This window comes from Plenodomus lingam, assembly GCF_022343315.1.
Source record: "Plenodomus lingam strain CAN1 chromosome Unknown contig_19, whole genome shotgun sequence".
NCBI lineage: Eukaryota > Fungi > Ascomycota > Dothideomycetes > Pleosporales > Leptosphaeriaceae > Plenodomus > Plenodomus lingam.
Window position 1 is genome coordinate 1,142,422 of NW_027093936.1, and position 27,708 is coordinate 1,170,129.

Here is a 27,708-nt window from a genome sequence, read left to right on the forward strand (position 1 = left end):
TTGCTACAACGTGTGTGACTGTGGGCAACCACGCAGCATCCATCGTTCCCAATCCGGCCGTGAACATGGCACCCGGAATGGTAGAGAATCCCAGCATCGCCTATGTCGAATCACGACCCTCGAAAAAAATCAAGTTCGCGGAAGAGGCAAACTTCGAGGACGACGATGAATGTGTGGCGATAGCACTCCCCTCGCATCCTCTTGGGATCAAGCCCGCCGGGAATGCATACACTGCGACTGAAAATATAAAGTCGCACTGTGGACTGTTCGCCAGGCTGCCCGATGAGCTTCTCAGCCACATATTGGAGTCATTCGATGCTGACGTCCTGGTACGACTGGGAAGCACATGTCGAGCCCTGTACGCTTTCACCAGACTGGACGAACTCTGGAGGGCCTTGTTTGTGAGGTGAGTCTTAAGTTTGGGATGCTGCCACCATCTTTCCCATTTCGTATGTTCCAGTCATACCTGCAGTCATCAGACCTTTCCACTCCCTGTCAATTCCACTCGACCTGTTTTTGGAGAGAAATTACGCCGCTCTGTTGTGTCTTGGAATGTATAGCGGTGTGCAAACGGTTCGGATGATAGAGCCCTTCGACACTCATTGTGCAAATGGGCTTTCCCTGTTCCTAGCATTGCCAGCCTCCAAGTATCTGAGGAGTGAGATTTGCAGTGCCATGCATAAGAAAGATTGATACATGGAATGTGTTCATGTATCCTCTTGCACAACTTTGTGCCTATAATCCTTCTTTCAACGACCAGTACAGCCACGATTTGCGATTGCTGATCACCGACCAGTTCACCGCCAGAAGACTTTGAGTGGCGTGGAACATGGCGAGCAACATACCTCCGCACACCCAGAGAACATATCACATCCATACCGTGCACCAACCTTTTCTCTGACACTCTCTACCGACCCTTCCAATGCGCCCACACCCCACTGAACTCCTACGCCGCCAAAATACCAAAAAGCAATGAAATCTCCCGACTCACCGACCTGACCTACGAAGAATACGCCGAAACCTGGGTGGACAAACCCTTCATCCTCACCTCGCCCGTCAAAGAATGGCCCGTGTACGGTACCTGGACCCCAGAATACCTGCTGTCCGAGTATGCAGACACCAAATTCCGTGCAGAAGCCGTAGACTGGCCCATGTCAACCTACATGACCTACATGCACGACAACGCCGACGAATCTCCCCTCTACCTCTTCGACCGCGCCTTTGCCCCAAAAACCAACATCGACATCACGGCTCCCCCTCACTCCCCCCACGCCTCCTACTGGAGCCCCACCTGCTTCGGCGATGACCTCTTCGGCGTGCTCGACGAACACCGCCCAGATTGCCGCTGGATGATCATGGGCCCTGCCCGCAGCGGCTCCACTTTCCACAAAGACCCCAATGCGACAAGTGCGTGGAATGCCGTGCTCACAGGGTCAAAGTACTGGCTCATGTTCCCTGCTGGCCCCGACATCCCACCACCCCCCGGCGTCATCGTGAGCGACGACCAGAGCGAAATCACAAGCCCGCTTAGCATCGCAGAGTACATGCTCACCTTCCACGAGCTCGCGCGGCAAACCCCCGGCTGCAAAGAAGGCATCTGCCACGCCGGCGAGGTCCTGCACGTCCCCTCTGGCTGGTTCCACCTCGTCCTCAATCTCGAAGACAGTCTAGCGCTCACACAGAACTTTGTGCCCCGCAAGAAATTACCAGATGTTCTGGCGTTTTTGAGGGACCAGAGGGCAGAGGTCAGTGGCTTCCGCGAAGACGTCTGTGATTCTGCGTATGAATTGTTTGTCGAGCGGTTGGGAGAGCGGTTTCCGGAGGTTTTGGCAGACGGCTTGGCCGAGTTGGAGAAGAGGGGGAAGGGGGGCCGGGGGAGGTGGGAGGCGTTGACAAAGGGGGTCGAGGATGTGGAAGGGGAAGGGAGGTTTAGCTTTGGGTTTGGAGGCGATGATGATGATGCTGAGGTGCCGTGAACATATATCCATGTCCACGTTAATTTGATGCGAGGGCCAGAATAGTATCAAGTACCATGTCACGCAATCCAGCTTCTTGACTTCTACGCGTAATCCCAGGGGACCCGGAACTCTTGCGTAGAAATATGTTGATAAGCCCCTGCCGATTGTGTCCCCAACATCAACCTTCTCCTTCAAAAGGTGCGCGGCAACTTCATGCACTTGACGAAACCTCGCTCACAGGTAAAATACCAGAGGCACAAGCATCATATCGTTCCAGTCATACAAGTCATTCATTGCGTATTACAAGCCTATCTCTGCTCAAGGGTATCATACCGTCATACCGTCATATCTCATTAAAAATAAACCACCCCCCAGTATCAAGCGTCATGTCAATCCGATGCACACCCGGCCCCTTCACTTTGCATGATTGATAATCTCTGCATACATGGCCTCTGGTATCTTGCCTGCGAAGCTCATAGCCACGGCGATGATCTTGGAGGCATTGAGGCCGGGAAGATTGCGGAGGATAGTGTTTGGGCTGTTTGACGAAAGGGTCAGTACAGGTGACTTGGAAATATCTTTTTAAGAAAAGGGAGAGTAGCCGCTCCTCAGGAAATGACTGTAGCGTTTACTTACCTAGGACTGTTCAAGATGTCGGTACGCAGCAGGACCAGCTGTGCCACAATGCAGAGGATGTTGAGATGGGGGCCGTATGCGAAGAGAAAGTCCCAGAGCTGCAGGACCTCTGGCAAGGGCGGGGTACAGGCACACATTGTGAGGACGGAGGCAAAGGCGTAGATTCTCGCTTCCATGTGGTGCGCCATGAGATGTGCATAGAGCTTGGGATCCACCACCTCGAGGACGCGATCGACGAGCGCAAGACCCTTGTGCACACCCTCCATCGAGCCCCTCACATACCCCGGGCACTCCTGCGTAATCAGCTTTTCAAACCCCGTGAAAGCCTGGACTTCGCTCCTGGCCGCGTATAAAAACGGCCCACACAGCACATTCATGCCCTGCACATAGCCAATCTGCTCGGCGTCGTTTGTCGTCGAGGCTTCTGTGCGCGTGCCCCCGGTCAGCGAATGCCGCGACATCATCGAGGCGTCTGGGCTGCCACCAAACTCGGACAGCGTCGGGGGGGATTGCCAGCCGTTGACGCGCGCCTCGTGCGCATCGTTGAGCCGCCAGGCCACGGCGTTGAGCACGCGTGTGATGCTGTTTTGCGTGACGCGCCGCCGGAACAGCGGATCGCCCTGGAAGGTGCGAAAGGTGTCGTTTTGGATTTTGGCGTGCGCGGGCGACGCGCCTTGTCGAACGAGGTCGAGGTAGACGTCAGTTTTGAGCGGCGGCGCATTGAGCAGGATGAGCCAGACGTAGATGCGCAGTTCGGACTGAAAAAGATGGGTGGGAAATAGTCAGCCAACAAAGAACTCGGCAGCCATCTCTGGACATGTGGTTCTTATGCGTTGCTGGGGTTGGGGGAGGGTGGTGGGTAGGCGACAGCGTCACAGGGCGATGATGAACGTACCATGCCCTCGAGGTTGGATGGGATTCCTTTTGTGAGTACAGTGTAGCGCAATTCTTTCAGGTTCTCTTCTGGGTTATTGGACGACGCTCCCTTGAGGAGCAGCATGTCCAGGTTCGTCATTTTGTGTTGTTTGTTTGGTGTTTGGACATTGTGTGTGGTTGCGCTGTCGCACCTTGGATCGCCCCAAACTTCTGGGGTACTAGCGTCAAACTCAGGAAAGCATGTCGATCGATCTCACGTGGGTGAGATGCTAACAATAACATCACCATGTCCACAATCCGAATGTTAGGTTTTAGAAACTATAGTTTCCTACTATTTGAGATCCACCACATTTATCTTGGTCTTGATCTATACGCACATGTGGGGAGTTGTCTGGCCCTTTTCATTGTGATTAACAACTATCGTAAAGTCACAAGATTTCAGATTCTAGCTATACACATGCTCACAGTACCGTACCGTACAGTAAGAGTGTAGATGTTAAACTAGTAAACCTAAAAATAGTGCTTCACCAACGGCCCTACACCTAGCCTAAATAAAACAACACCGCAAGGGGTACATCAATACCTCCACCATCTTCCACAGTTGTTCATATTTGCTCCCTTTTAACCACTCATCTAAGCCTACTACCAAGAATTGACCGTCACTTACCCATAAGCAACAATGCACATACCCACATGAACAATCTGATTGACTATCATACTATTCCTACAAGACACAGCAACAAACTCGCAACCCACACCGTCCACCACCAAAATAAATCCACTACTGCGACAACCACCCGCTTCCACATCGCAATCGTATGAAGAACAAAGGCCAGAATGCGTGGAAAAGTCTGCTACTACATATCCCAACCCAAGCCCTAATCGAACAAGACCCATCCATCGCCTGAGCGAGAATCGAGGAACTAGAAAACTTCTCGATGCGCTCCCCTCCCCCACATAGCCATGACATCGCTCCTGAACCCTAAAAGAAACACAGTCCCCATGGGCCGTGTAGCAAAACCCTATAGAAAAATATAAAATTGGCAAACACAGAGAGATACACTGTTCGCCGATAACCACCCACACCCCCATGATCCCAATTGGTATTCCCGGTCCACCTTTCAATTAATCGCCCAATTCCCTTTGTTGGGAAAGGACAAGGAGAACATCAACAACACCAACAACACCACCAGTTAATGCAAATTCCCCGTGGCTCTTCCCGCTTTCAGTCCGCTCAAACCTTTGCCATCATTGAGTATGGCACTGAAACTGCATCAAGTCTTCGTCATCCGCCTAGTACGACGCCTGTCTCATCAGATGCAGGAAAATCGTGCTCTTCTCAACTTCAATCTGATCCTCCTTCTTGTCCTTGGCTGCATCCCCTCCGCCATCCTTGTGCTCCTTCTCCGCGACAATCTCCACTTCAATCCTGTTTACCCCCCCGACCAACTTTGCTTCGAAAACTGGCTCACCTTTCTTCTTGCCGCCTTCGTACCCAGGTCCGGGACTACTACCGTTGATACCCGCGGTGACAGGAACACGATTGACTTCGAGTGTGCGGTTTCCATTTACAGTAACGAAGAGGCGGTAGAGACGATTTGTCAGAGCAATGGGGACCTTGGGGGTGATTTGGATGTACGAGTTTGTGGGGGAGACGACAATGGTGGCGCTGTGGGAGACTTTGGTTAAGCTGGCCGGAACGACAACAGACCAGGGTTTAGCAAGGTTGAGAGCCGGGTGCGTATTCAGTGTTATTCTGGGTATGAGAGCTTCGTCGATGCCTAACAAATCATAAGTATATGACGGAGTAGTTGGATAAGGAGGACTTACTCTTGAGGGGAACCTTGCGGAAGCTGTCCACACGTGGGACAGCGGGAGGAGCGTAGTAAGTCGGTGGTTGCGGTGTACCATATACGCCGTTTGGCTGACTCATTCCATTGGGATGTGGACTACCACTTGATACTCGATTGAGGGCAGGCGGTGCCATGGCTGGATGTGGTGTTTGCGATGGAACGCCAAGACGCGCTCCCTGGCCATCTGACGTGGTGCTGGCCGGCTTTATGGCGCTCAACGCAGGGGACTGGACATCTTGCTTGACACCGTTAACAGCTGGTGGTGATCTAGCAGTCCTGGTCTGAGTAGTGGGAAGTGGTGCCACCGTAGCTGATCCACCTCGCGGTCCAGAGAACGGATTAGTGGATACTGATGGTGTTGAAGCCTTGACGACTGGTGATGCACGGGAGGGTCGACCACCGGCCATGCTGTCAAGGACGTGGCGTTGTTGTCGTATCAAGGCATCGCTATCAACAATGACACCAGGAGTAGTAGAGTTACGTGCAGCTGGTGTGTTTGGATCTGATGCTGGGCTCTGTCTGAGCTTCAGCTTAAGTTGCTGCTTAGGAGCTGCAGCAGCGTTTGACAAGTTGAGCTTGAGCTTCGGCTGAGCTGGTTCATTGACCTTCGCCTTGGCTTCTCTGAGCTTTTTGTAAAAGATTTCCTAATCCGTTAGTACACCTCATTTGATGAATCGGCGAAACTATTGCGTACCTCAAACTCTAGGGAGAGGTTGTAAATGTCACTTCCATCCTCGTTGTAGATGCGTGCATTCTTCCAGATCAAGCTCACAGCGTTCTCAAAGGCGTCCCAGCTCTTGAAGAGGGTTTGGCCGGTTGGCGCCTCACGACCGATGATGCCTCGAACTTTCTTGTGCACAGCTGACAATGACATGGGGTCTTTGATCAGCTGGTAATAATCTCTCAGACTTCTTGATGGGAGGTTCTGGAATGGTACGAATATCTGCAGACCGCCACTGGGTTATGGTTAGTCGAGGCTTCGATTCGATGCAGTCGTCACTCACTCTTCATGCTCGATGAGCTCGCGAACAATTTGCTCTTGTGCCTGCTGGAAGGTCTTCCCTGTGTATTCTGGATTGTCGTCCTCTTCCGGAGCTACAGAAGCGGAATGGCGTAGTTTTGATGGCGCAGGTGTGGCCTGTGCAGCGGCAGCCGCTCGTCGTGGACGGTCAACAGTCTCTATGGTTGCTGGGGTATGCGCAGTTCGTGGTGTGGATACGACTCGAGGAGTAGGCCTTCCGGGAGTGACGTTCTCCTCGCCGGGAATAGGTGTTGGGACTGCGATATAGTTGCCATCTCGGTAGGCCGGATTGTGCTTGACCATCCAATTCGACGCCGTCTTCCGTAGACGCTCGGCATCTTCGTAGAGGAGCGACTTTTTCTCATTGAAAGCCTTTGCGTTGTTGACTAGGCGTTTACAGTCGCTTTCAACCTGGGCGAGAGTTGCGTAAGCTCCTTTGTGGAGCTTGTTCTACAAGTACATGTTTGTTAGTATCATGTCCATAGTCCACTACGAGATGGAATAAACATGGGTGCAAGCTGTTGCTGGTCTGGAGGGCGAAAGATGAGTGTTTAGCTTGGGAAGCTGGCTTATGAGATGTACTTGTGGGGCATGGTGTCAGCACGGGGTGGAAAGGAAGGGTAAATGTACCTCGATAGTGTCTATAGCAATGGGCAGCTTGACTTGTTCGTAGTAGTCGGGCACTTCGGTCTGCAGGCAAGCGTCAGTGGGTCATGGGCTGGATGTATCAGCATGGTGAATGCGTACCTTGCTGGGTAGGGTGAGGAAATGGGTCGCTATCGGCCGTCCCCTACGCAGTGTCAGTCCGTCGACGGAGCCATGTAGCAGGTGCTCAAGCGCAAGCATGAACAGATGAGCTGCCCCGAGCGAGGCTAGCGACCATGGGCGGGTACGTACGTCTTGTCCTTTGCCTGCTTCAAGCTCTCGAGGAACTTCAAGCCCTGCGCCGTTGTCGACTCTACCGTTTCAGCGCTGGGGGTGTTCTCGGCCTGCGTGCATTCGCTGCGTTAGCCATCTTTTCGCACAGAAGACACTGGAGGCCCCTCTGCGGCTCTGTACGTAGCTATCGCGGGGCTGCTTTTGGTGTTGTGCGGGCGCCATGGGAGGGGCCGTCGGAGGTGATGTGCGACTCGTTGAGCCACCACTCCTAGGTGTCGCGCGCTCCTTGTCCAGGAACCATGCCGCATCGCAACAACTTCCTCTCTCTCTCTCTCGTTCTCTCTTTCCCTCGTCTATTTCGGGGCCCACCACCGACAATGCCTACAAAAACCCCCCCCCCCCTCCCCGCCCCCTCGCCCCGATTGCAGGCTGCACGTACCGGTACTTTCTGGCGCTTGTTAGGGCGCCCATCGCTGTCGGCCGTTGCTGCACTGCCAGCCTTGCGCTTCGCCGCACTCTCCATCCTTGGTGTCGTTCTGGTCGCAGAATCTATCCAAGCAGATGCCAAGGGTCGTCGAGGCCGGACTGGATCGTGTCGCTGGTGCAGTGAAATGCGCGTTGCGGGCTCAACCCGTTGACGCGCCGCAAGTCCATCTGTCTAGGGATTCATTGCCAAGGGCGCTAGACCCCAACGGGCCGTCCGGTTGGATCCAAACATCTATCCATGCAATCACTCCGTGCTGGCAAACATCAATGGTAGAATCCGCGATTTCAATCACGCATAACAGCACATTTGGGATACAACGACAAGACACAAGCAATCATTCTTTTCACGCTGGCCACTATACACAATCGTCGCCGGTTTTGGCTGAGTCACAGGCCGCTAACAAGTCAAGGACATCTGCTAAAACCGCAGTTATCCTGGGTTTCTGGGAACTTCACGCAAACAAAGAGACGAGCCGTTTCTTCTCCGTGATTAACCCTTCTTCGATGATTCTGAAGCCTTCCTCTCGAACTCTTTCTGGGCTTCTTGCTCTTTCATCTCCCGCACTTTGGCCAGCACGATCTCTCGGAAGATGGCTCCCTTGGCAAGCCGGCTCAAACGCCCAGGTCCCTTGCTAGAACCAGAAGCAGCATTGGCATCCTCGTTGGTAGGCAAGCCCTTCTCAGTAGAGTGTGCTGCAATTGCTTCGCCGGCAGCTTGCCGAGAGTTGGCTGGCACGTCTGCTTCTCCTGGGGGGGTATCTTCTTCGTCTTCCTGCATCTTGAGCGCTTCGATGCGGTTGGCAAGCTTGACAAGCTCGATGCCACGCTTGAGACGTGCCTTTGCAACGTATGCCTTGATCTCTGGTAGCAAGTCGCGGTCGCTGGCGGTGCTTCCACTGAGCCATACGTGCTTGAGTGCTTCCTGTTCCTATTAGTAGGAGGCCTCGGAGTGGGAATTTTTTGGACAAACCTCGCTACTGGGTCGTTTGTCTGGGTTTGGCTCCAGGAGCTTCTTGATGAACTCCTTGGCTTCGGGGCTTACGTCTTTCCAGTAACGTTCATGGAAGATGACGCGGCCGTTCTTGCACTCCTCAATCAAATCTGCAAGGTTCTCTGACCGAAATGGTGAGTATCCACATAGGAGAGTGTAGGTGATGACTCCCAAAGACCACATATCTACTGGTTTGCCATGACCCTTCTTGAGCATAACTTCAGGTGCTGCGTATCCAAAGGAGCCAGCCATTGTAGTCAGAACTTCGGTCTTGGAGTCGAGCATCTTGGCAATACCGAAATCGGCCAGGACAAGGGACGAGTTCGGATCGCGTGTGAGGTAGAGGAGGTTTTCTGGTTTGAGATCTAAGGGATTGTTAGCCATGTAAGCTCCTGTTGGGGCTGATAACGCACCTCTGTGGACAACATTGTTCTGGTGGAGGTAGTTGACGGCGTCCAGTACCTGTCGAATCGTTTCGGCAGCGTCCTTTTCCGTAAACTTGCCCTTTTCGCAAATGCGATCGAACAACTCTCCACCAGTCGCCAATTGGGTCACAATGTAGTACTTGTCCTACCCGCTGTCAGCTCGAGGCTACGGCACAGGCTGCCCATACGATGCCTACCCTAGACTCGAACCAATCGTGGAATTTGACAATGTGTGGATGCTTCATGCGCTGTAACATCTCCAACTCATCGTACACCATCTGCTCGTTGCCGCGAACATTTTTCTTCAAGATGATCTTCACGGCCACCTTGCCCTCGGGGCAGTCGGCTTCCCTGACAATACCATAGGTTCCAGCGCCCAAAGTCTTGCCAAAGCGATATCGGGATCTGTGGCGGGCCTGCTCAGCATGCGAGTATCATTGGCGGGGTATCAAGGTACTGACTTGCGATCATAGCTGTCCGGCTGGCCATGCAGCTTGTTGAGCATGTTGGTCACTGCGACTCGGTGTTAGCTGGGCCGATTATAGAAGACAAAGAGTGAGGGACGCAGTCCTACTCATGATGGGCGAGCTTTCTCGCAGTAATATGACTGCAGCTGAGTTGGCTCGCGGCTGACTGTCAGACCTGGACTGCCTATCAGGCGCGTCTTGCAGCTGATGTGGTGGGGGTGAAGAGGGGTCTCTCTCTCTCTCTCTCTCTCTCTCTCTCGTCGGTAGGTACAACAGGTATCAATGGAAATGCGAATATGAAAGAAGAAAAAAGGGACAAGGGGTAGAGGAGGAGAATAGTGCAACAGGAGGCAGAGGAAGATGTAAAACCAGGCGCTCCGTCAGTGGTCTTGAAAGACCCAAAGGAGGTGGGTGGGGGGGAAGGCGCATTCGTTGGTCGTGTCCGCCTCGCGGCCTGCGCCTGTCGTTTTGTGGCGCAGCAAATTGGACGAGAGACATCTGGAGCTACTCCTCTTCCTAGCATGCACCAAAGACCATGTACTCGATTCCGTCTAGCAACCGCACCGGTCAGCACACTGTGTACTACTAGCCCTTTTGTTTGTTGTGTACGGCATCTATGGGTCGGCACCGACTTTTGTATTATACACGGAAGTAGGCCTGTATACTTACTATGACATTGCACACACTTTGGGGCTCTCTCTACCATAAGGTGCAACAGCCAACTGCTTCCACCTATGCAGCTTTCCAACAGCTAAAGTGCATTCCACTTCCCAGGTTACGCCTCTCCATGGCAGGCACCATCCTGTTCAAACATGTAACCGCGCTGGAACACTTCTTCGCCCACGCCAGCTCTGTTGGGAGCGACACTGTTCCCCCTTGCCGAGAAAGAGGTTCACAGTTACCAAGGTACACAGGGCGACCAGGGGCAGACCTGGATACTGCAACAGTGACGTTTCTACGTCATGCCCAGGTGCATACATAAACGGCTACACCAACGCCCTCAATCGCACACATTCAATCTCAACCGTCCTACCCCTCTATTGGCAGCTTCAATTACTTCTCAACACCCTCACCTTACTACTACACCGACTTCTTCGTCATGGCTGTTGGCTTCTTCACCATCGTCGCTGGCCTCCTGGCTTTGGCTGGCGCCTACCTCTACTTCTTCGGCCTCTCCCCTGAAGCCAAGCGCGCCATGGAGAAGCAAGCTCTCAAGACCATGGGAGAGAACAAGATGTCTTACATGTTGCAAGGTAGGGAACTGTTTACCCTGGGAGGCTCGATAGATCAATTAGGCTAACATGCTCTAGACCAAATCAACAAGGTCCCAACTTCCGACCAGGAGGACCTGACTACCCTCAAGAAAGGCATCAGTGGCATAGCCGGTGGCGCGATGAAGAACCCAGTTGGAGAGCAAGCTGGTGAAACTGCAGACCGACTCACTAGCCCTTTGACCGGCCGCTGATGGTACTCTTTTGTCACAGTTCGAGCAGCGACCCAGATCTGGGGCTCGGCGCAGAACTTGTCGAAAGGTGCAATGGAGCGAGTCGACTGGGAGGCGCTGCAGGGATACCAGAAGAGCGCGCTCGACCGAGTCTCAACAATGACGGGCAAAGCGACTCAGAAGGTCGAGCACAAGGCTGATACAACAAGCAAGAAGGCGGAGTAACAATGGGTGAACCGTGGGATAAGCCGGGTTTTGCAGACTGGATTGGTTGGGTAGGAAGGTCCTCGTAGTAGTTGCCTCTGTATGTTATACTATCCGTCAAGGCACCTCATTCTTCATGCCGTTCATACCAGGCCTTGCCAGACGGCGTAGGACAGAGCTTCCCATAGCAAGACAATGCCCCAAAAGAGCACTTGAAAGTCGGTCTTGCGCGTCTTGTGCTGAAAGTAATGCATACCAGCAAGTGCGCCTGGCCACCCTCCTGCCAACGCCAGCCCATGGAGCGTCAACTCCTTGACCCGCCAATTCAAGTTCCGCGCTTGCATCTTGTCATAACCAAAGAAGACAAACGTGACACTGCTAACCAGCCCTGCATAAGCCATCGGGTACGGCGAGTGCGATGCGGCGAACAAGCGAGCCAGCGTCAGGCCAGGAAGCACGAGCGAGCTGACGCCAGCGGCGGTAGCCACTGTCCACGGACGGTACCGAGCACGGGCGCGATTGGGCGGCATGGCTAAGCGGACGGCGGGTGGGTGTGCTTTTCGTATCGATAATTATCGTGGGTTGGGCGAGTGCTAGAAGCTGGGAACCGAAGGTTCGACGCAGGACGGGCAAAACGGGTGTCTGTTGTCGATCTCCCGTCATGTTTGAAAGTGTTAACTAGATTTGGCAGGATGCATTCTATCGACACATGTAGGTACATATCTACTCTATCTCACATTTACCTGTAATCTCACATCAGAATCTAGATAGCTACTCGTCCCGTTTCGTAGCGGCTCTAGCGGACGACATTTCTTGTTCACAGGCGCCCAGCATCTGATTCAGCTCTCACATACCGCTCATCCCAGCACACTGGCAATAATTAATAAACGAATTTGCCCACGCCCGGCATGCTCGGAAATTAGACCAACAGCAGGCCCCCACTGTAGAGATTGTTTCTTCAGCACGATTAGATGAGCAAACGGGCTGATCGGGGCTTCGGGAAAAGCTTGTTTATGAACTGCAAGGCAAGGATGAGGTGTGTAGTATAGGAATACGAGATTAAAAACTAAAAACTACCGACAAGCCACCGCTATTCGACATGGCTTAGAACAACGACAATCAAACAAAAAGGATAACAGACCTAGTCAAGGGAAAAAGGTTGTAGGTGGATGGAGGGATAGACGTTGAAAAAGCGTAAGACGCGTAAAGTAGGCCGAAGATTATTGACACAAAAAAGTGCGCGCACTACATACATAAAGTACAAGATAGTACACTCTTCCCGTCTTCCCTGCCAAAACAACTTTGCGTCGGAAAGAAAGAAAGAGCCAAAAGCAAGTCAAGTCTAGTACGAAGTCAGAGCATCGAGGATACCAAAGTTCTGCTCGACACCGAGCGAACCAGGGGGCTTCCAGAAGTCATCTTGGAAGGAGAAGACGCAGGCCTTGCTACCAACCTTCTCCATAATCTTCTTCATGGCCACCTTTTGCATCTCCTTGCTAGCCACAGCGTTGCCGTTGGTCTGGCCGGCGCTCGGCCACCCGATCTCGGTAATGTACATGCCCTTGGCAGCAGCCTCAGGGCACACCTTGGCCGCCTGCTCGAGCTGCTGGGCCGCAAAGTCACCGGCATCCTCGGCGGAAACGGTGGAGGTGAAGAAAGGGTGAACCTGGACGGTGAAGACATCAATGTGGCCGCAGAGAGCGGCGCCCTTCTCCTCCCAGACACCGACAGTCTCGGTGGTGGTGATGGCAATGTCCTGGGGAAAACCAGCCTTCTGGAGCTCAGTACGAACGTAATCAATGTACGAGGCGAGCTCGTTAGCTGGGCAGTTGTTGTTGAACATGCACTCGTTGCCGACAATGACCATGGCGACACTATCCTTGGGAGCCTTCTCCTTGATGTCTTCGAGCTGGGCGTTGGCGTATTCGGAGAAAGGACCCTTGCCAGCACCCTCGAGGAAGATACCGTAGATGATCTTCAGCTTGTACTTCTGGCACTCAGGCACAACAAACTCAAAAACGCCACAGTCGGTGCTGTAGGAGCGGATGGTGGTGAAACCGAGCTCGGAGATCTTCTTGATGTCTTCCTTGATCTCGTCTTGCGTCTTGCAGTTTCCGTTGGCGGCGTAGGGAGTGTAGGTAATGGCCCATTTGTCGCCGTTGGTCTCGATGCGGCCACCAGAGCTGTAGCCACCAGTTGGCTTAGGCTTGTCGGCCGCCTTGGAGGTGCTAGGGGCAGGGCTGGGGGTCTCTGGCTTAGGAGTCTCGGGCTTTGGAGTAGGAGTCTCGGGCTTGGGTGCCTCAGGCTTCGGGCCAGGAGGGTATGATCCCTGGGAAGGGACTGGCGCCGGGGTCTCTGGCTTGGGGACCTCTGATTTCGGTGTCTCAGGCTTCGGGCCAGGAGGGTATGATCCCTGGGAAGGTGGCGCCGGGGTCTCTGGCTTGGGGACCTCTGGTTTCGGTGTCTCAGGCTTCGGGCCAGGAGGGTATGATCCCTGGGAAGGTGGCGCCGGGGTTTCTGGCTTGGGAACCTCTGGCTTGGGGACCTCTGGTTTCGGTGTCTCAGGCTTCGGGCCAGGAGGGTATGCTGCTTGGGAGGGGACAGGCGCAGGAGTGTAGGCTGGAGTCTCCTCCTCATCCGTGCAAGGGGCAGACGACGTTGGCGCAGGAGCAGAGGGGGTAGCCTCCGTAGAGGCTACAGGCACAACTGGAGTAGGAGCAGGAGTCTCTTCCTCCTCGTCGCAAGGCGTGGATGAAGCAGGAACTGGCACGACCGGGGTAGGAGCAGGAGTTTCCTCCTCTTCATCACAGGGCGTAGATGTGGCGGGAACTGAAGCAGGAGGGTGACCGTCCTTCGAGGCAACGGATATAACAGGAGTGGGAGCAGGAGTATCTTCATCGTCACAAGGGGTAGATGAGGCGGGGACTGGTGCAGGAGGCTGACCGTCCTTGGAGGCGACTGGCACAGCAGGGGTAGGAGTAGGAACCTCCTCTTCCTCGCAAGGTGTGGAAGAAGCCGGAACTGAAGCAGGAGGGTGCGACTCCTTTGACGCCACGGGGACAGGAGGGTGCGCCTCTTTGGAGGGCACTGGTGCGCCGTGGGTCGAGGACAGGACAACGGGCGTCTGGATTGGGGTCTCAGGCTTGCAGGAGGTGCAAACGGGCGGGTTACCCTCTGGATAGCCAGTGGTCGAGTTCGTAACGGCAGTAGGAACTAGGTCGCATCAGCCTCAGATATTCCAAGCCCAACTGCTTTTTCCCAACTATTTTGCTCAGAACAAAGGCACTCATGCCTGTGCCCCGAAGACTCTCCGTGGGCCCGAGACGGACTTACCAGGTGCGGGTGCAGTCACGTATACGGTGGTGTAGACCGTGCAGACATCCTCTTGCTTCACCTCGTATCCTCCACGACGAGCGTGAAAGCCAGCGTGGCCATGGTGTTGGATAGCCAGAACGGCGCCCACAAGGGTGGCGGCAACAAACGAGTACTTCATCCTGTGTTTCTTGTCGACTGCGTATAGCGCGGGCTGTCGGCAGTGAAGGTCCGCTGAACGAGTGAAGCGGGTATTATATTAAGTATAGAAAAGAGTGAATTGGGCACAAAGGCCAAAGGACTTGTCAACGAGGCTGCTGATGCGTAACGGAATAGCCTTGCGTGGAGAGGAAACTCGACCAACCTACGGGGGCGCAGCGCTTTTGATGGATGTGCCTTGGCCATGGAGGCAGAGTGGCTCGCCAGCCTCGAAGCCGTTAGGTTAGGGGTCCTGGAGATTAACATACCACAGTGGGTAAAGTTACAGGGAAAGGGCTTGGGCGGCAAGCATTCACACCTCAGGCCCCGCATAGTGCGGCATCGTGGCCGTGTTGTGGAAATGAAGTCCTGGGGTAGGAGTCGACGAAATCAGTATGGTGCTGTTCTCGAGATAGCTCAAGCGACGTGGTTGTGGCCTAGCACCAATCTCTCCTGACAAGGGGGCTGGTTCCTCCAGCTCCATCGCCCTCAATCACTGCAGCAAGGCGACCAGCTTCCCGACCTCGAATGAAGTTGGTTGGGTCTTCTCTATAATATGTATACAATGTATGTTGCTGTCGAGCTCCTTCGGTCCTTCGGTCTTCCACTACCGTACGGCTGATCTCTTCTTGCAGCAAATCGACGACTCTGAGGAACAATAGGCCGCACAAGCGCTCGTATCGCCAAAGAATGGCCGATCAAATCGCAACACAATCTCTCCTACAAGACGCCAACGGCTAGACTTTGTGACCGCCTTGATGAGACCGACAAACCCATGTCTGCAGTCATTGTTACCGCTGCCGAGATGCAGGTACAGAATGACTCGTGCCCACTTTCTAACCTTCATCCCTGCTCTATGCCTCTTTAATTGGCTCAATCCCACATCCCAAGACATTGAAACTTATTGCCAGAGGCATGTGCGCTTGGTATCACGACTCAGGAGCAATGGCATCGCCGCTAGGTATCTCGTCTGCTCGTCATCAAAATGTCCGCTCCAACTGAAAAGTCTGGACTTGTTGGTTACGATAATACTCGATTCGGATCGCGGCCAAGCGTGCATAATACGACACCATGCATCATTCATCTTCAGTCCATCCGACTACACACTTTTGCACCACAAAGTAATCCCCCTGCAGAGCATGTATGAGCATCCCCTTGCAAACATGGTAGTCAACAAGGGAAGCCCCCGAGAATCTGTCTTATTGGTGCTTAACTTGGCACTGACTGGCTTAGTAGTTGGTATTTTAATTACCTACATACCACTACTCAGGCGAAAATTCCCTCAACGTACAACATCAGCCGAGAGCTCGATCGCCAGATGACCAGTAGCAAACGAACAAGAACTGACAATTAATAGTTGGCTATATAAGGGGCGTATTCGCCCATCCATTCCATTTTCGCCAATGATCGCCTGGTTCTGGAACCCACGCCTCTCTCTCCACATGGGCTTTTGTGAAGCAATAGCAAATCTACCTCCTTTCGTACACAAGCCATTGTTGAAATTGGGATATTTCCCATCTCTACAAGTATAGATCTTCTGGTTTTGTGCGAATCTGGCTTGGGGGGTTTGTTTTTGTGCATATTGTTGGTTGGCGCATTGGCACTCGATGAAATTCAGCTTGCTGTATAAGCATACACTAGGCCGTCTCCGCCTTGAATTGCTACTTCACAACGCGGATGTTCGGCATTACAATAGGAAGATTGAGACTGCTCTCCATCCGTATCGTTTAATACGACGACTTGGGGATAAGTAGCGTGCAAGTGGGTGTGCAGGCTGGGAAGGTCTCACGTTATTGAGTTTCGGAGCGAGATGATGCTGTGTTGGAAAGCGGGCTCACATCGCGGTGTAAATGCACTCAAAGATGTTTGAAGTCTCATTGTGTTCAGGGTTTTTGTGGTTGCAAAAAGTGCTCCGGCATGTTTATATCTATCTCGTATTTTAGACCAATCTCGTCATTGTCTGCCGACAAGAGCAGCTTACATCCAAAGGCGATTGACCGACTGATCAGCTGGAGAGGAAGATGTATTGATCACCTACGATGTTAGCTTGCATATGATAAGATGGAGTGGCAGCATACTTCACAAAGCGTTGTGGCATATGTCGACGGTTCTAGAAGCATAGTTTCCCCATGGTCGCGTTGCAGAGTGGGTGGTCTACTGCGTCGCATGGTAGATGAAGTCACAAGTAAACAAGTCTCAAGTCGAACGTCGGATAGTTTCCGAAAAGTCAAGTCTACGTGCAGTTCGGGCGTAGTAGGATTCTTACACTAGAAGAAGCACATTTGAAGCTGGGATATACCATGGGCCATCACGGCACACTTCAAAGCTTGAAATGTACACACTTGACTGTTCTCAACTCCTTTCGTTGTTGCGGTGAGGCCATATAGCTGTTACAGCGTTGGCTATAAGATGACGTATGTTGGGTTACTGTCTCTCACGTATGCCTTCAACCCTGCACCACTGCATGCGTCCTGTGCACAAAGTCTGGATGCAGCCCCCGGTTCCATAACTGGGTCGGTCTGATAGCTTGGGAAGAAGTTGCACTGTACTCTACAGAGAACTTTTTGTGAAATATGTGAGGTTTGGTCAGAGGTGGGATGAAGGTGACAACTGACACGAGTCCAGATCATGGCCGCGCCACACCTTACACAGTACATATGGGATGACGTCGAAAACAACTGTGGCTCTGATTGGATATTCAGAGTACAACTCATCGACGCCTGACGAAGCCGAGGGACCCCTGGTAAGATCGACCCCACATCCATGCTGATCCATCGCGCATAACAATCAACCCAAGCCCATGAGACTGCCTCGCATGGCCAGGCCAGGTCGCTTGGATCCCAAGGCGATGCTGGTAACCACATTGCCTATCCTCACTTTGACTACATCAATCGCAGCTTCTGGCGGCTGCGTGAATGCGCCGACATCAATGTTCTTGACCCAGGAGATCCATTCAGGAGCAGGCTCAGACAGGTTCCAAGCGATACTGACGTGGAAGAAGGCGGAGCGGTCGCCCAAGGTTGGCGCCTTGCGCTTGGTAGACTCTGGAGAGGTCTCGCTGGCCTCCATCGGCCCGTCACCCTCTCCACCGGTATACAGACCAGCGTGGCCGTGCTTCTGGGCAGCTTGGTTGCAGGCGTTGAGCAGTCGATTGAGTTCATCTTGTGGCGGCCTCGTGATATTGAGAACCAAGAACCATCTGCTGCGGTCAAAATTGGGCACCCATTTGAGGCCATGAAAAGCATAATGGAAGGTGCGAACTGCAGAATTCCGTATAGAGTGCTCCAACGATTCCAAAAAGACACTTCTATCTTCCGTCTTGATCTGCAGTGTTCGCGACAACGAGATATGCAATGGCAGCGGGGAAGCTAGGTCTGACTGGAGAGAGGGTATGATCTCTGGGATGGGAAGCTGCTTTGCCCGAGTGGCATTCTGTAGTTCCAAAGAGTCCTTGACATGCTTAATCAACTTGTGCAACCCGTCTGCTTCGGTCTGTGAAGGAATCCCTCCATCACGTCAGCCGACAGTCACCCTCCATCGCAAACGGATATCAAGACGAGATCTCACACTCTAGATAGACATGGCTCGGCCAATTGCCTTGCACGTGCGGTACAGCCCGCTTTCGGCCGCCGTGGAGACTGGGATTGTCGCTTGTACTGACGCGGGCATTTGTCGAGTACAAGTCATGAAAAGTTGCTGGTAGTGGTGGGAGGTTGTGCTCTCCGCTGTGCTTGCGCTTCACGGCGGCAGACTTGCTGACAGGCTGTGCTGGCTGTGCCAATACCGTGTTGCTCTTATCGTCCTCGTCAGACTCGGAGTCTGGGTAAGCGACAAGGGGCATGTCTGGACTCTGGTTTGATTCCTTGGGGGCTTCTGGGGTGGTTTTTTTCTTCTCCTCCTTTTGAATCAATCTTGAGGAGGGTTACAACATATTGATCTTGTGGCTGTGGTCAATCTTCCATTCATTGTCGTAAGGAGTAGGCATTCGACAGTCTCGCTTGCAGCTCACTGGGGGGGGGGGGGGGGTGTGGGAGGTGGCTGGGCGGGAAGAGAGAAAGGCGGCTCCACAGCTGAACTAAGGATTGATTATACCCTTGATGCTCCGCTCTCGGCCCTAGCGCATCCGGCGTACGTCATTCTCTTTGCGAGTGGGCACCTTTGGGTTGGCATTCTTTGGGTTGGCATCTTTTTGGGGTTTCCCAGCCAGAGAGACTGACGCGGTTTACGGGCGAGCAGGATGACATGTTACGCGTCGTCGTGCCTGCCAAGTAAGCCCTTTTCCATCGTTGCCATATCTAGGCCGATTCCCATTGTCACCTGCTCGCATTCTAGATCTCCCCCTCGTTCCCTCGTAAAACATCTTCCACCCTGCCAGCCAGCCAGCCTATTCAGCCGTTCAAAGACTTGAAACATCTTTCAATAATAAAAGCATTATGGAGCAGGTAGGTCAGCTTCTGTCGTGTCGTCCCTTGCGTTGCGCACGTGTTTGGGACATGTCATTCGAGCCTCGCTCCAAAAGAAGAAGAAGAAAACTTCATTGTCTCACTCATCTCAACTACTGCATCGCTTCTGCTGCAACATCAATAATACTGACTTTCCAAGGCGAAACATGCTTTGATCGATCCTCTGATCGAGCCAGACCCAAGTGACGAGACTGGATTGAACACACGCTTTCGGTCCACTTTTGCACCTGCAGAACCTATTACACCTCCTGGCTCAGATGGAATCACAAAAGACCTTGCATCCTTAAATATTCGAGAGCAAAGAACGGGGAGTTCTGTGGAGACCAACCCGTACCGTCGATCAAGAGCATCTTCAGACACAAAAAATCCTTTTGGAACACCTCGTGAGCGCTCAAGCCCCAAGAATGATAGGAGGCACAATTATCCTTCTCCTCCCCAATCGGCTAGCCCTCGTCGTGAGAACTTCCTCCGGCCTCACGACTATCGCTCAGAAATTCTGGGGCACTTGAATGAAGGTCGTCCTCGACGATCGAGCAGTCCTGGTAAACCGACCTTTCAGACGAACGCACATGCTCGCAGAGGATCACTACGGGAACGCTACCCCGGTGACACGTCCAACCGGCCCCTTGACCAAATCCGTAAAGAAGTGAAAGTTGCTCATCGTGCTCCTCATCTTAGAAAGAAGAACTTTCAAGGCGCCGACGTCATCGACCGTCTCGATCGCGCGGGATTCTCCCAGTACCATCACGAAGGCCCGTATGATGCCGCCAGTCTTGCGCGAAACAGGAATGAAAAGTACAGTCCAGTCGCAGCGGTTCGGGAATCCAACGAGGAGGCATTGAGGGCCACTCCAGAGGAGAATATCAAGGACGCTCTGACCCGCCACCGTCCACTGGAAGGCGTCGCAAACATTCCACCAGGCATGCCTGATCGTTTCGGCAGAGTTCTTCACTATCAAGAAGGCGCTGACCTACAGCGTGAACCTGGCGGCGACTACCGCCGATGGCCTGGACAGGTAAGTTACACCAGATCTCCTTTAGTAAAAAAAATCTCCTAACACATTATCCAGCACTACCACCCCGACGACCTCAAAGGCAAAGGTGAACCCTCCTTCACCATTGAAAAGGCTCTCAAAGACCACAAGCGCCTCGGCGCCACGGGAACCGAATTATCAACTCGCCACTCCCGCAGCAAGAGCACTGGCCACCCAGACGCAGCACTCCTTTCTCCCGCTGGCCCCTATACGGCCGACGCCTCTGGTATTGGCCAAAGTGGCTTCAATGGCCTTAGTATGGGCAGTAGCCTAAAGAAACGCTTTGGCAGCATGCGTCGCCGCAAGCAGGAAGTCGAGACGTAGAGGGCTCGAAGCCTTCTACAGGCGTATCCGATGCGGGGCGATATTCTTTTGAGTTTGAATAGGATTGTTGGGGACTGGAGGGGCAGGTTGGGGACAAGCTTCGTTTAGCAAAACTGTACAAAAGGTTCCCGGAAATTGCGTCTGTTATGAATGGATCACGTACCAGGATTGTAATCTTTTTCTTTGGAAAGATTGGGAAAAATTAGGATATCCACTGCTATCTTTGCAATTTTGGCCAACGTACAGATGGGTTGGCACAGCAGTTCTTTGCTGCATCAATGTTTGCCTAAAATGTAGGGCTCTCACAAGCGCAAATAGTCATTATTTCCAGATTTCCCGGTTTCATCGTTTCAATCAGACATATGTACAAGCGTTTAGGGTTATAAAACAGGTAAACACACAGTATTGCATTGCAATGTGATGACATTTTGAATTACCATTTATGCATTGCATACGCTCGGTGTGATATAGAATCTTGGTACAGAGGCGCAAGGATAGCCTGGCTGGAAAATCAGTGAGTCGGGGATTCCAGATGTCTAGTGTGTGTGCACAGTACGGTGTGGTACGAACACGCTCATCACAGACGCAAGATGAAATATGATACGCAACACAGGATACATGACCAAGCCCGTCATGAACATTATCCCCCTTCCCTCTACGAACTAATAAAGCAAACCCGACACAAACCCATCCATACCTTCCCACCCCTTCACCCCATCAACCCTCCATAATTCAAAAACGTCCCCGTCCCCACATCCACAGAGCTACTCCTAGCCGTCCCTGGCCTGTCCGTGACCCCCTTTTGCTCCCTCACATTCACAGCAGCATCCGCTTCGCGAGCCCCAAAGTCTGTTAAAGGCGTGGGACGGACGTTTCTCTGCTCCTCCCTTGTTTGCGACGAGGATTCTGAGTCGGGGGAGCGGTCGCGCTTGGTATTGGTGATTTGGTTGTAGAGTTTGGTGACGAGGCTTGGTTCACTATTTTTGCGTGGTTTTTGCGCGGGAGGGTGGGCTGGAGTAGTGGTGGAGGGTGTAATGGTGGAAGAGGAGGTGGAGGCGGGAGTAGCATCTTCACGAAATGTAGAAGCCAGCCATTCAGAGTTGAGAATCTGCTCTGCCGTTGGCCGCTCCCCAGGCACAGGATTAAGAATCCACTTTAGAAATCCGATAGCTCGCTCCCCAACCCCTTTCCGTCTCAACGCCTCCCACTGACCGCCCTCTCTTCCCATCCCCTCGAGCCCGCAACCGTCATAATACCGCACGCCTCCGAGATCAAAGTCTTTGGCAATAGCCCTCCTGACGCTGAGTTCCTTTTGCACAAAACCCGTGCCATTACCTTGGAGTAACTCGTCATAGAGTCCCGAGTTCTGGAAAGATGCTTGCGCTTCGAGGAGCTGGCAGTAGATGAGACCCCAGGACCAGATGTCCGCTGCTGGTGTGATTTCCTGGCGAAAGTAGACTTCTGGGGCGCGGTAGGCGAGGGGTTGTACGGTGCCGCGCATGGGAGACATTACGATGCCTAGGTCGCCGAGTTTGGCGGTGATATCTGGCTTGGAAGGGTTCGGGCTAGTGGAGGATGGAGTAGAGGACGAGGCGGATGGGACAAAGTTGCTGAGGAGTATATTCTCCATTTTGAGATCTGTATAGCGTGTTAGAGTTTGTGAGAAAGAGCAGTATCAGAATGACCGAGAAGAAAAAAAGTGCGTACCAGCGTAGACAAGGCCCCGTTGATGGACTTCCTGCAGACCCAGGAGAATCTGCCGCATAACCTGCTTGAGCTCTGCATCGCTAAATTCGCGCTTCCGCCGCGCATCCCACAATGTCGTCTGCAAGAGCTCAAGCACTAATTTCGGTGGATCGGCGTGCGAGGTCGGTGGGATACGGTCGAGTTGTGGACGTATGGCATCGTGTTCCTTGAACAGCTCGTGCATGACCATCTCGTGTTGGAAGCGTGGCCATCCTGGCATATCGTCGTCGTCGCTGGACTACTTAACTATATAAAGCTTCTCTTGTGTGGCAGCGTCGACGGCAATCCAAACGTTTGGCTGGCCCATGGCCTGAACGAGGAGGTATCGTTGGCCGTTCTCGCCGACGAGCTCTTTGCCTTCACGCATCTGGATCGTTGTTATGGCCATGATGATGGATGTCGTTTACATTGGTTAGTCCGGGTTTGAGCTGTACAACAAGAGGATAAACGATGAAGAAGATGACTCGAGAATAGTTCAAGTGATATCCATGCCCTCAAGGAAGCCACTCGAGGATCTACAGCAGGGGGAGAAAGAACAACCAAGAGGAATACTGTTGGCACCAGTTTAAACAGCTGAGCAGCCACCAGCAGACCACTAGTATTACGTCGCAGGTACGTTGCTGGGGTTGCTATTAGGGTTGCCGCTGTAAAGATGGCTTGCCACTGTCTCAACTATGACGAACGGAGCCCCCTTGCGCCAGTGGCTGGCCTCCGTCATTCCCCGCATCAGCGAGTGTAAAGTTGGTCTTCCTTGGTCGACCAAAATAGCAAGACACGCGGCTTCCACTGCTGCACGGTTTCACCGCATGGCTTTATTGCAGTGTGAGTTGTGGCGCGAGGGGATGCTTCTTCCGTCGTCATTCGTTGCGCAGTGTTGTGCTGTGTTGCTGTGCGGGTGTGGCACGCATCGAGACGTATGACGATGTTGGTCCAAGCACAAGCTCAATCCCATAACCTGAACCTTGGGTTAGATATGCTGCTATGCCTGCGAATATCGCACAGCAGGAGAGCCTAGTCGGAGTACAATATTGACATGATAAGATTGTTAAACATTAATACGTAGCGTCGGAAAATTCAAAGTCTTGATGCTGTATGGTGACCACATACCCAAAACAGGCCCCTTGAAATCACACTCCCTTCTCTCCACGAGAACAGCCAAAAAATGGCTGAGAGGGCAGTCCAGAAGAGCAGACAACGCCATGAGAAAACAGCCAGACCAACGCCCAAAATGCGCGCTGAAAGTACAAACAATACACCCGGACGCACCAACCAAAGCAAGAGAGATGATGCTTCACATGAACGTCATCTGAACCTCCTTCTCCTTTCCAAAGTCGTCATCAAACTCATCGGCCCAAGCGTTGTATCCTGGATTACCATTTGTATTGGTTGAAGTTATTGGGTCGGGACTCGTCTTCATTGATTTTAATGGTGGTCGTTCCGCTGGTGTCAGGTCGTCCCAGGCGGATTGTGACTCCGGGTTCCATGGGGACTTGATCGGCGTCGGCTCCCAAGGCGTTGACGCTCCCGAGTGTCCTGTGCTCGCTGGCATCGGAGATTTGATTGCTGATGGTGATGGTTCGCGGAAGGAGGACTCAAAGGTCATTTCCATGTGCTCCGCACCTTCATCGTATTCATCGTATTCTTCAAAAGTATTCTTTCCAAACGTACTGGTGCCGGCCGAGGTGTGTGCCCCGTTTGTGGCTGTCTTGCTGTCTATTGATGACGTCGCAAGACTATCATTATAACTCTTCGTCTCCCTAAGATTCGAGTACGGCGGTGATGGTACGGTACTAATATCGATCTTCATCGGCGGTAACGTACTCTTGATTTCCTTGATTTCAAATTCGGCCTCGGCATTATACTCTTTGCTTTCAGCTGCGAGTGCGGCAACTTCCTTCCTGATGGCGTCAATGTCGAACATGATGGGATTTTCTGCAATTTTTGCTGGATCACCATCCGCATCAATGGGTTTATGGTGCGGCAGTGTGGAGTTCTCGTCATAGACTTCCCACTCCTTCTTGTCTCCCTTTTTCTTCTTCCACCAACTTAGCTTGCCACCCCTCTTCTCCTTCTCAGCATTTTTCTTCTCAAGCTCTTTGCGAGCTTCTTCGATCTCGTTGATGAGCTCGCGTTGGCGCAATTCGTGATTGTCCGGATCCGGGTCTTCGATCTCAGCGAATTCATCAGACTCCACGATCCACCCAACTTCTCGAAGGAGCTTGGGCATTGCAGCACGGTAGGCCATATGACCCGGTACTAACTCAGTAACGTTCACGTTCTCGATCGTAGGTACTTGCACAGGTGCGAGACCTGCCACGCGCATAACACCGCCGCTAGTTGCACGGAATAAGTAGCCTGATTAAGCAGTCAGCAACAGACGGAGTAGAACAATCTCCCAAGACATACCAAGAATCCAGTCATTTGTAGCATACCCGTTGACGAACCTTCCGGGAACAATGGATCTTGCCCTGACATAGTCGTCATTTTTGGCAACGACAGGCGTACCAAACATGTATACATTCTGGACCACGCCAAAAGCACCACGATTGGCAAGTTCCTTTAAGCACGAGAATATAACTCTCGATCCCAGAGAGAAACCGACTAGCGTTACAGGCCGCGTTCCGAGATTGCGGTCAATGAGCGAGTCGGCAAGAATGAGACCGGCCATGTCTGCTCTGGCTTGCGAGACAACCCACGGGTTGTCGATGAGATACGATAGCTTTGTGAGCGCAAGAGGAAGTGTCATAGCAGCCATGAGAGCTGTCAATATAGTACTTCCAAGCACTTGTTGCAGACCTTGCGTCAAAGCCTAATACGTGTTAATCGGACGGTGTCGCACCTTGGGCATTTTCTACTCACTTCGGTGGCAAGGATATTGATGGTAGCACCCATACTCCTCAGCATCTCGGGCTCCCAAAGAACCGAGTATATATCGCCCATGACAGGGTCTACAGTACTATATGGTAGCCTGACATCGTCGACCTTGCCGTTCATCCATCCAGCAAGAGTAATAATAAGATGCGTCCTTTTATTGTTGTGCAAAGGTCGATATTCGAATGTCTTGACCGCACCCGTCCGCCTGTTGGCAGCTCGGACACCTACCGTACTACCCGTGACAACGCCTGTCGAGGTGATGATGGCTGCACCTCCAGCGCCTGCAAGGAATGTACTAGTCCCCGCGACACCAATAGTCGTGAATCCTGCTGCAAGACCCGCACCGATGAGGGGAGCAAGCAATCCAGCAGATAGACCAATAACAAGGCCACCTCCCACCGTGGCAAGACCCATGAAAGCAAGACGCTTGTTGCGCGCCCGTTTCGCCCGGTTGACCATGTGTTCGTCTTCATTCCAATTTTCCTTGTCGGCCTGTTCTTGCATTTCCAAAGCGTCTGTCACGCGCTTCTCGAACCGGCAAATCTCGAGCCAGTCCACGCTCAGATACTTTCCAACCTGCTCGAAGAGTTCCCTTGAGCGCGAGTCGTAGACTGAATCTGCGATCAATACTAGGAACAGATCGCAAAGTACTGTCCACCGAAGATCGATATCCAAATTTTTACTTTTGGGCAATTGTGAGGGTTTCTTCACTTCGGGATAGTCATCTCCATGGTGTTGCTCATATGGCGGAGGAGATGATGACTGTAGGCTATCTGATGAATCCGATTTTCGCCGGGACTGTACTCCGTCTACGGGTGTTTGAGGTCGCGGGGAAGAGACAGATGGTCGCGCGGACCCGCCATCTTTTGTTGAGTCTGACGCCTCCGGCTCTTCGGCAGCAGGATTCTTCACTCGAGCGTTCTGCATCAGAGCTGGAACAAGATCTGCAGGGACGACGCCATGCTCCGAGAGTTGCTCGATCATGATCTGCTCGGAAGCATTGATGTCCATGTGTCCATACAATCTGACCATGATCTTTTGAGCCCACATTCTTGAAGTTTCTGTATGCATGTCCAGCATTTTCTTGACAGATTTGCTCTTTCTTTCAATCTTGGATAACTTGTTTCCCATCTCTACCATGGCTAGACGAACTAGCCCGACGTATGCGACACGTTGTCCTTCAGTAAGGAGATTCTTCGTAGTCTGCAATTGGCTGAGTGGATCTCGGCCTTCTTCGTCTTCGTCAGCCAGTGCGGTGCTTTTCTCTTTGAACAAATAGGCGGTGTTGTCGTCCAGGCTTGTTTGCGAATCCGCATCATCGTCCATGATGACCCTCGTGTAGCCTTTCGCCGCTCCGCCAACGTTGGCGTACCCACTCATGTCTTCCAGCTCTTCCGCATTCTCCTTTGCAATGAGGCGGTTGTCATCGTCGTACATGTCATAGTGGGCATACGCAGGCATGGTCTGCCATTCGCCTTCATCCTCCTTTACTTCTTCTTTCTGTTTAGGTTGTAGGACAGCATGCTGATGCGAGTACTCGTTTACGGATATGATGCTGGTTTGATGGCGGTGTGCAGGCGCGGTTGCACTCGCTGCTGAGGACTGTTGTGTGCTTTGAAGTTGCTGTGTGCCCAAATCACCATCACCTTTGTCATCCACATGCTTGTCTGGAGTCTCTTTCTTCTCTACCGATTCCTCCACACCGTCTTTCTTCAACGTCTGCTTCTCTGCATCCTTCGTCTCCTCTTCACGGTTCTCCTTCATCGCCGATGTTGCACCAACAGCATCTTCCTTCCCTGTTGATTTTTGGTCGTTCTCCGTGTGCCCAGCGTTCGAATTGGTGTCTTCTGCACGGTCATTGATTCGGGGTGGCGCCTTTCTCTCTGACTTCGCTTCCTCGGGTACAATCTCTGTCACGAGCCCAGGTGTTTTTCCTGTACTATCATCCTGCTTGTCCACCCTAGCCAATTCTTCTATATCGTGGCCGGCCGCTTTCGAAGCTACCGTGTCCTCGAACTTCTCCCCCTCATCGGAGGAGTCTGACGTCTCGCTGACGGGCGTCCTAGGCCGCCGTTTCCGTATAGGTAGCCCAAAGTCATCATATTCAACCTCTGCCTTGGATACATCAGGGGGCTTTGTAGCAGCAGCCACAGTCGTGGCGCCACTGTTGGCGCTGGTGGCGCTACTTTTGGCCTCGTCGCTCTGAGCGTCAGCGGGGGTCTCGCTCAACATGTTGGGTGCTACCGCGGGCGCATCGAGCAATTAGACGCAAAGGCTAATGGGGCCAGGATGTGTATGGGAGGGGCGATTCGACCAAGACCAAATATATATGGGAGAAGCACTGGATTATGTACAGGCAGGCTGCAATCGGGGGGGCCCTCAGGCCTTGATCTTCGAAAGGCGGAGGTCAACGGGGGTGCCTGCCCTACTGTAAAGGCCGCAGACGTCGATGCGGCATGTTGGGTGCACGGACGCTGACGCCGCATTAAGTTTCGAGAACATTTGCATCACCGAACTT

The 27,708-nt window shown here is 52.7% G+C and overlaps 12 protein-coding genes across 12 annotated transcripts; 3 read left to right on the top strand and 9 right to left on the bottom strand.

The window, feature by feature from the left end:
• Nucleotides 1–65: 65 nt before the first annotated feature.
• IAQ61_004414 (uncharacterized protein) lies at nt 66–1,976 on the top strand (the record flags this gene model as incomplete). The annotated part of the gene is made up of 2 exons (XM_003839018.1): nt 66–406; nt 797–1,976. The coding sequence occupies 2 exons, from the start codon at nt 66–68 to the stop codon at nt 1,974–1,976; spliced, it is 1,521 nt and encodes a 506-aa protein (XP_003839066.1).
• Nucleotides 1,977–2,372: 396 nt separating this feature from the next.
• On the bottom strand, nt 2,373–3,609 carry IAQ61_004415 (uncharacterized protein; the record flags this gene model as incomplete). Its single annotated transcript, XM_003839019.1, has 3 exons — nt 2,373–2,496; nt 2,595–3,352; nt 3,490–3,609. 3 exons carry the CDS (start codon nt 3,607–3,609, stop codon nt 2,373–2,375), a joined length of 1,002 nt encoding a protein of 333 aa, XP_003839067.1.
• Nucleotides 3,610–4,763: 1,154 nt separating this feature from the next.
• On the bottom strand, nt 4,764–7,746 carry IAQ61_004416 (uncharacterized protein; the record flags this gene model as incomplete). Its single annotated transcript, XM_003839020.2, has 8 exons — nt 4,764–5,251; nt 5,301–5,967; nt 6,018–6,279; nt 6,328–6,794; nt 6,975–7,034; nt 7,092–7,134; nt 7,242–7,333; nt 7,663–7,746. The coding sequence occupies 8 exons, from the start codon at nt 7,744–7,746 to the stop codon at nt 4,764–4,766; spliced, it is 2,163 nt and encodes a 720-aa protein (XP_003839068.2).
• A 453-nt stretch (nt 7,747–8,199) lies between these two features.
• On the bottom strand, nt 8,200–9,703 carry IAQ61_004417 (uncharacterized protein; the record flags this gene model as incomplete). Its single annotated transcript, XM_003839021.1, has 6 exons — nt 8,200–8,631; nt 8,680–9,065; nt 9,114–9,270; nt 9,323–9,530; nt 9,587–9,638; nt 9,700–9,703. 6 exons carry the CDS (start codon nt 9,701–9,703, stop codon nt 8,200–8,202), a joined length of 1,239 nt encoding a protein of 412 aa, XP_003839069.1.
• A 988-nt stretch (nt 9,704–10,691) lies between these two features.
• IAQ61_004418 (uncharacterized protein) lies at nt 10,692–11,261 on the top strand (the record flags this gene model as incomplete). Its single annotated transcript, XM_003839022.1, has 3 exons — nt 10,692–10,845; nt 10,903–11,013; nt 11,077–11,261. 3 exons carry the CDS (start codon nt 10,692–10,694, stop codon nt 11,259–11,261), a joined length of 450 nt encoding a protein of 149 aa, XP_003839070.1.
• Nucleotides 11,262–11,383: 122 nt separating this feature from the next.
• IAQ61_004419 (uncharacterized protein) lies at nt 11,384–11,770 on the bottom strand (the record flags this gene model as incomplete). Its single annotated transcript, XM_003839023.1, has 1 exon — nt 11,384–11,770. The coding sequence occupies one exon, from the start codon at nt 11,768–11,770 to the stop codon at nt 11,384–11,386; it is 387 nt and encodes a 128-aa protein (XP_003839071.1).
• Nucleotides 11,771–12,582: 812 nt separating this feature from the next.
• IAQ61_004420 (uncharacterized protein) lies at nt 12,583–15,063 on the bottom strand (the record flags this gene model as incomplete). Its single annotated transcript, XM_066096339.1, has 4 exons — nt 12,583–14,453; nt 14,574–14,786; nt 14,921–14,979; nt 15,038–15,063. 4 exons carry the CDS (start codon nt 15,061–15,063, stop codon nt 12,583–12,585), a joined length of 2,169 nt encoding a protein of 722 aa, XP_065953657.1.
• A 1,472-nt stretch (nt 15,064–16,535) lies between these two features.
• Nucleotides 16,536–16,918, bottom strand: IAQ61_004421 (uncharacterized protein; the record flags this gene model as incomplete). The annotated part of the gene is made up of 3 exons (XM_066096340.1): nt 16,536–16,677; nt 16,732–16,784; nt 16,829–16,918. The coding sequence occupies 3 exons, from the start codon at nt 16,916–16,918 to the stop codon at nt 16,536–16,538; spliced, it is 285 nt and encodes a 94-aa protein (XP_065953658.1).
• A 619-nt stretch (nt 16,919–17,537) lies between these two features.
• On the bottom strand, nt 17,538–18,591 carry IAQ61_004422 (uncharacterized protein; the record flags this gene model as incomplete). Its single annotated transcript, XM_003839025.2, has 2 exons — nt 17,538–18,256; nt 18,318–18,591. The coding sequence occupies 2 exons, from the start codon at nt 18,589–18,591 to the stop codon at nt 17,538–17,540; spliced, it is 993 nt and encodes a 330-aa protein (XP_003839073.2).
• Nucleotides 18,592–18,900: 309 nt separating this feature from the next.
• Nucleotides 18,901–20,991, top strand: IAQ61_004423 (uncharacterized protein). Its single transcript, XM_003839026.2, has 3 exons — nt 18,901–19,192; nt 19,353–20,228; nt 20,283–20,991. Exons 1-3 carry the CDS (start codon nt 19,184–19,186, stop codon nt 20,568–20,570), a joined length of 1,173 nt encoding a protein of 390 aa, XP_003839074.1. The 5' UTR covers nt 18,901–19,183; the 3' UTR covers nt 20,571–20,991.
• Nucleotides 20,992–22,536, bottom strand: IAQ61_004424 (uncharacterized protein; the record flags this gene model as incomplete). Its single annotated transcript, XM_003839027.2, has 2 exons — nt 20,992–22,208; nt 22,278–22,536. 2 exons carry the CDS (start codon nt 22,534–22,536, stop codon nt 21,280–21,282), a joined length of 1,188 nt encoding a protein of 395 aa, XP_003839075.2. The 3' UTR covers nt 20,992–21,279.
• Nucleotides 22,537–23,607: 1,071 nt separating this feature from the next.
• IAQ61_004425 (uncharacterized protein) lies at nt 23,608–27,596 on the bottom strand (the record flags this gene model as incomplete). The annotated part of the gene is made up of 3 exons (XM_003839028.2): nt 25,176–27,596; nt 24,723–25,125; nt 23,608–24,671 (listed from the first exon to the last, which is right to left on the bottom strand). Exons 1-3 carry the CDS (start codon nt 27,420–27,422, stop codon nt 23,608–23,610), a joined length of 3,714 nt encoding a protein of 1,237 aa, XP_003839076.1. The 5' UTR covers nt 27,423–27,596.
• Between the last annotated feature and the right edge of the window lie 112 nt (nt 27,597–27,708).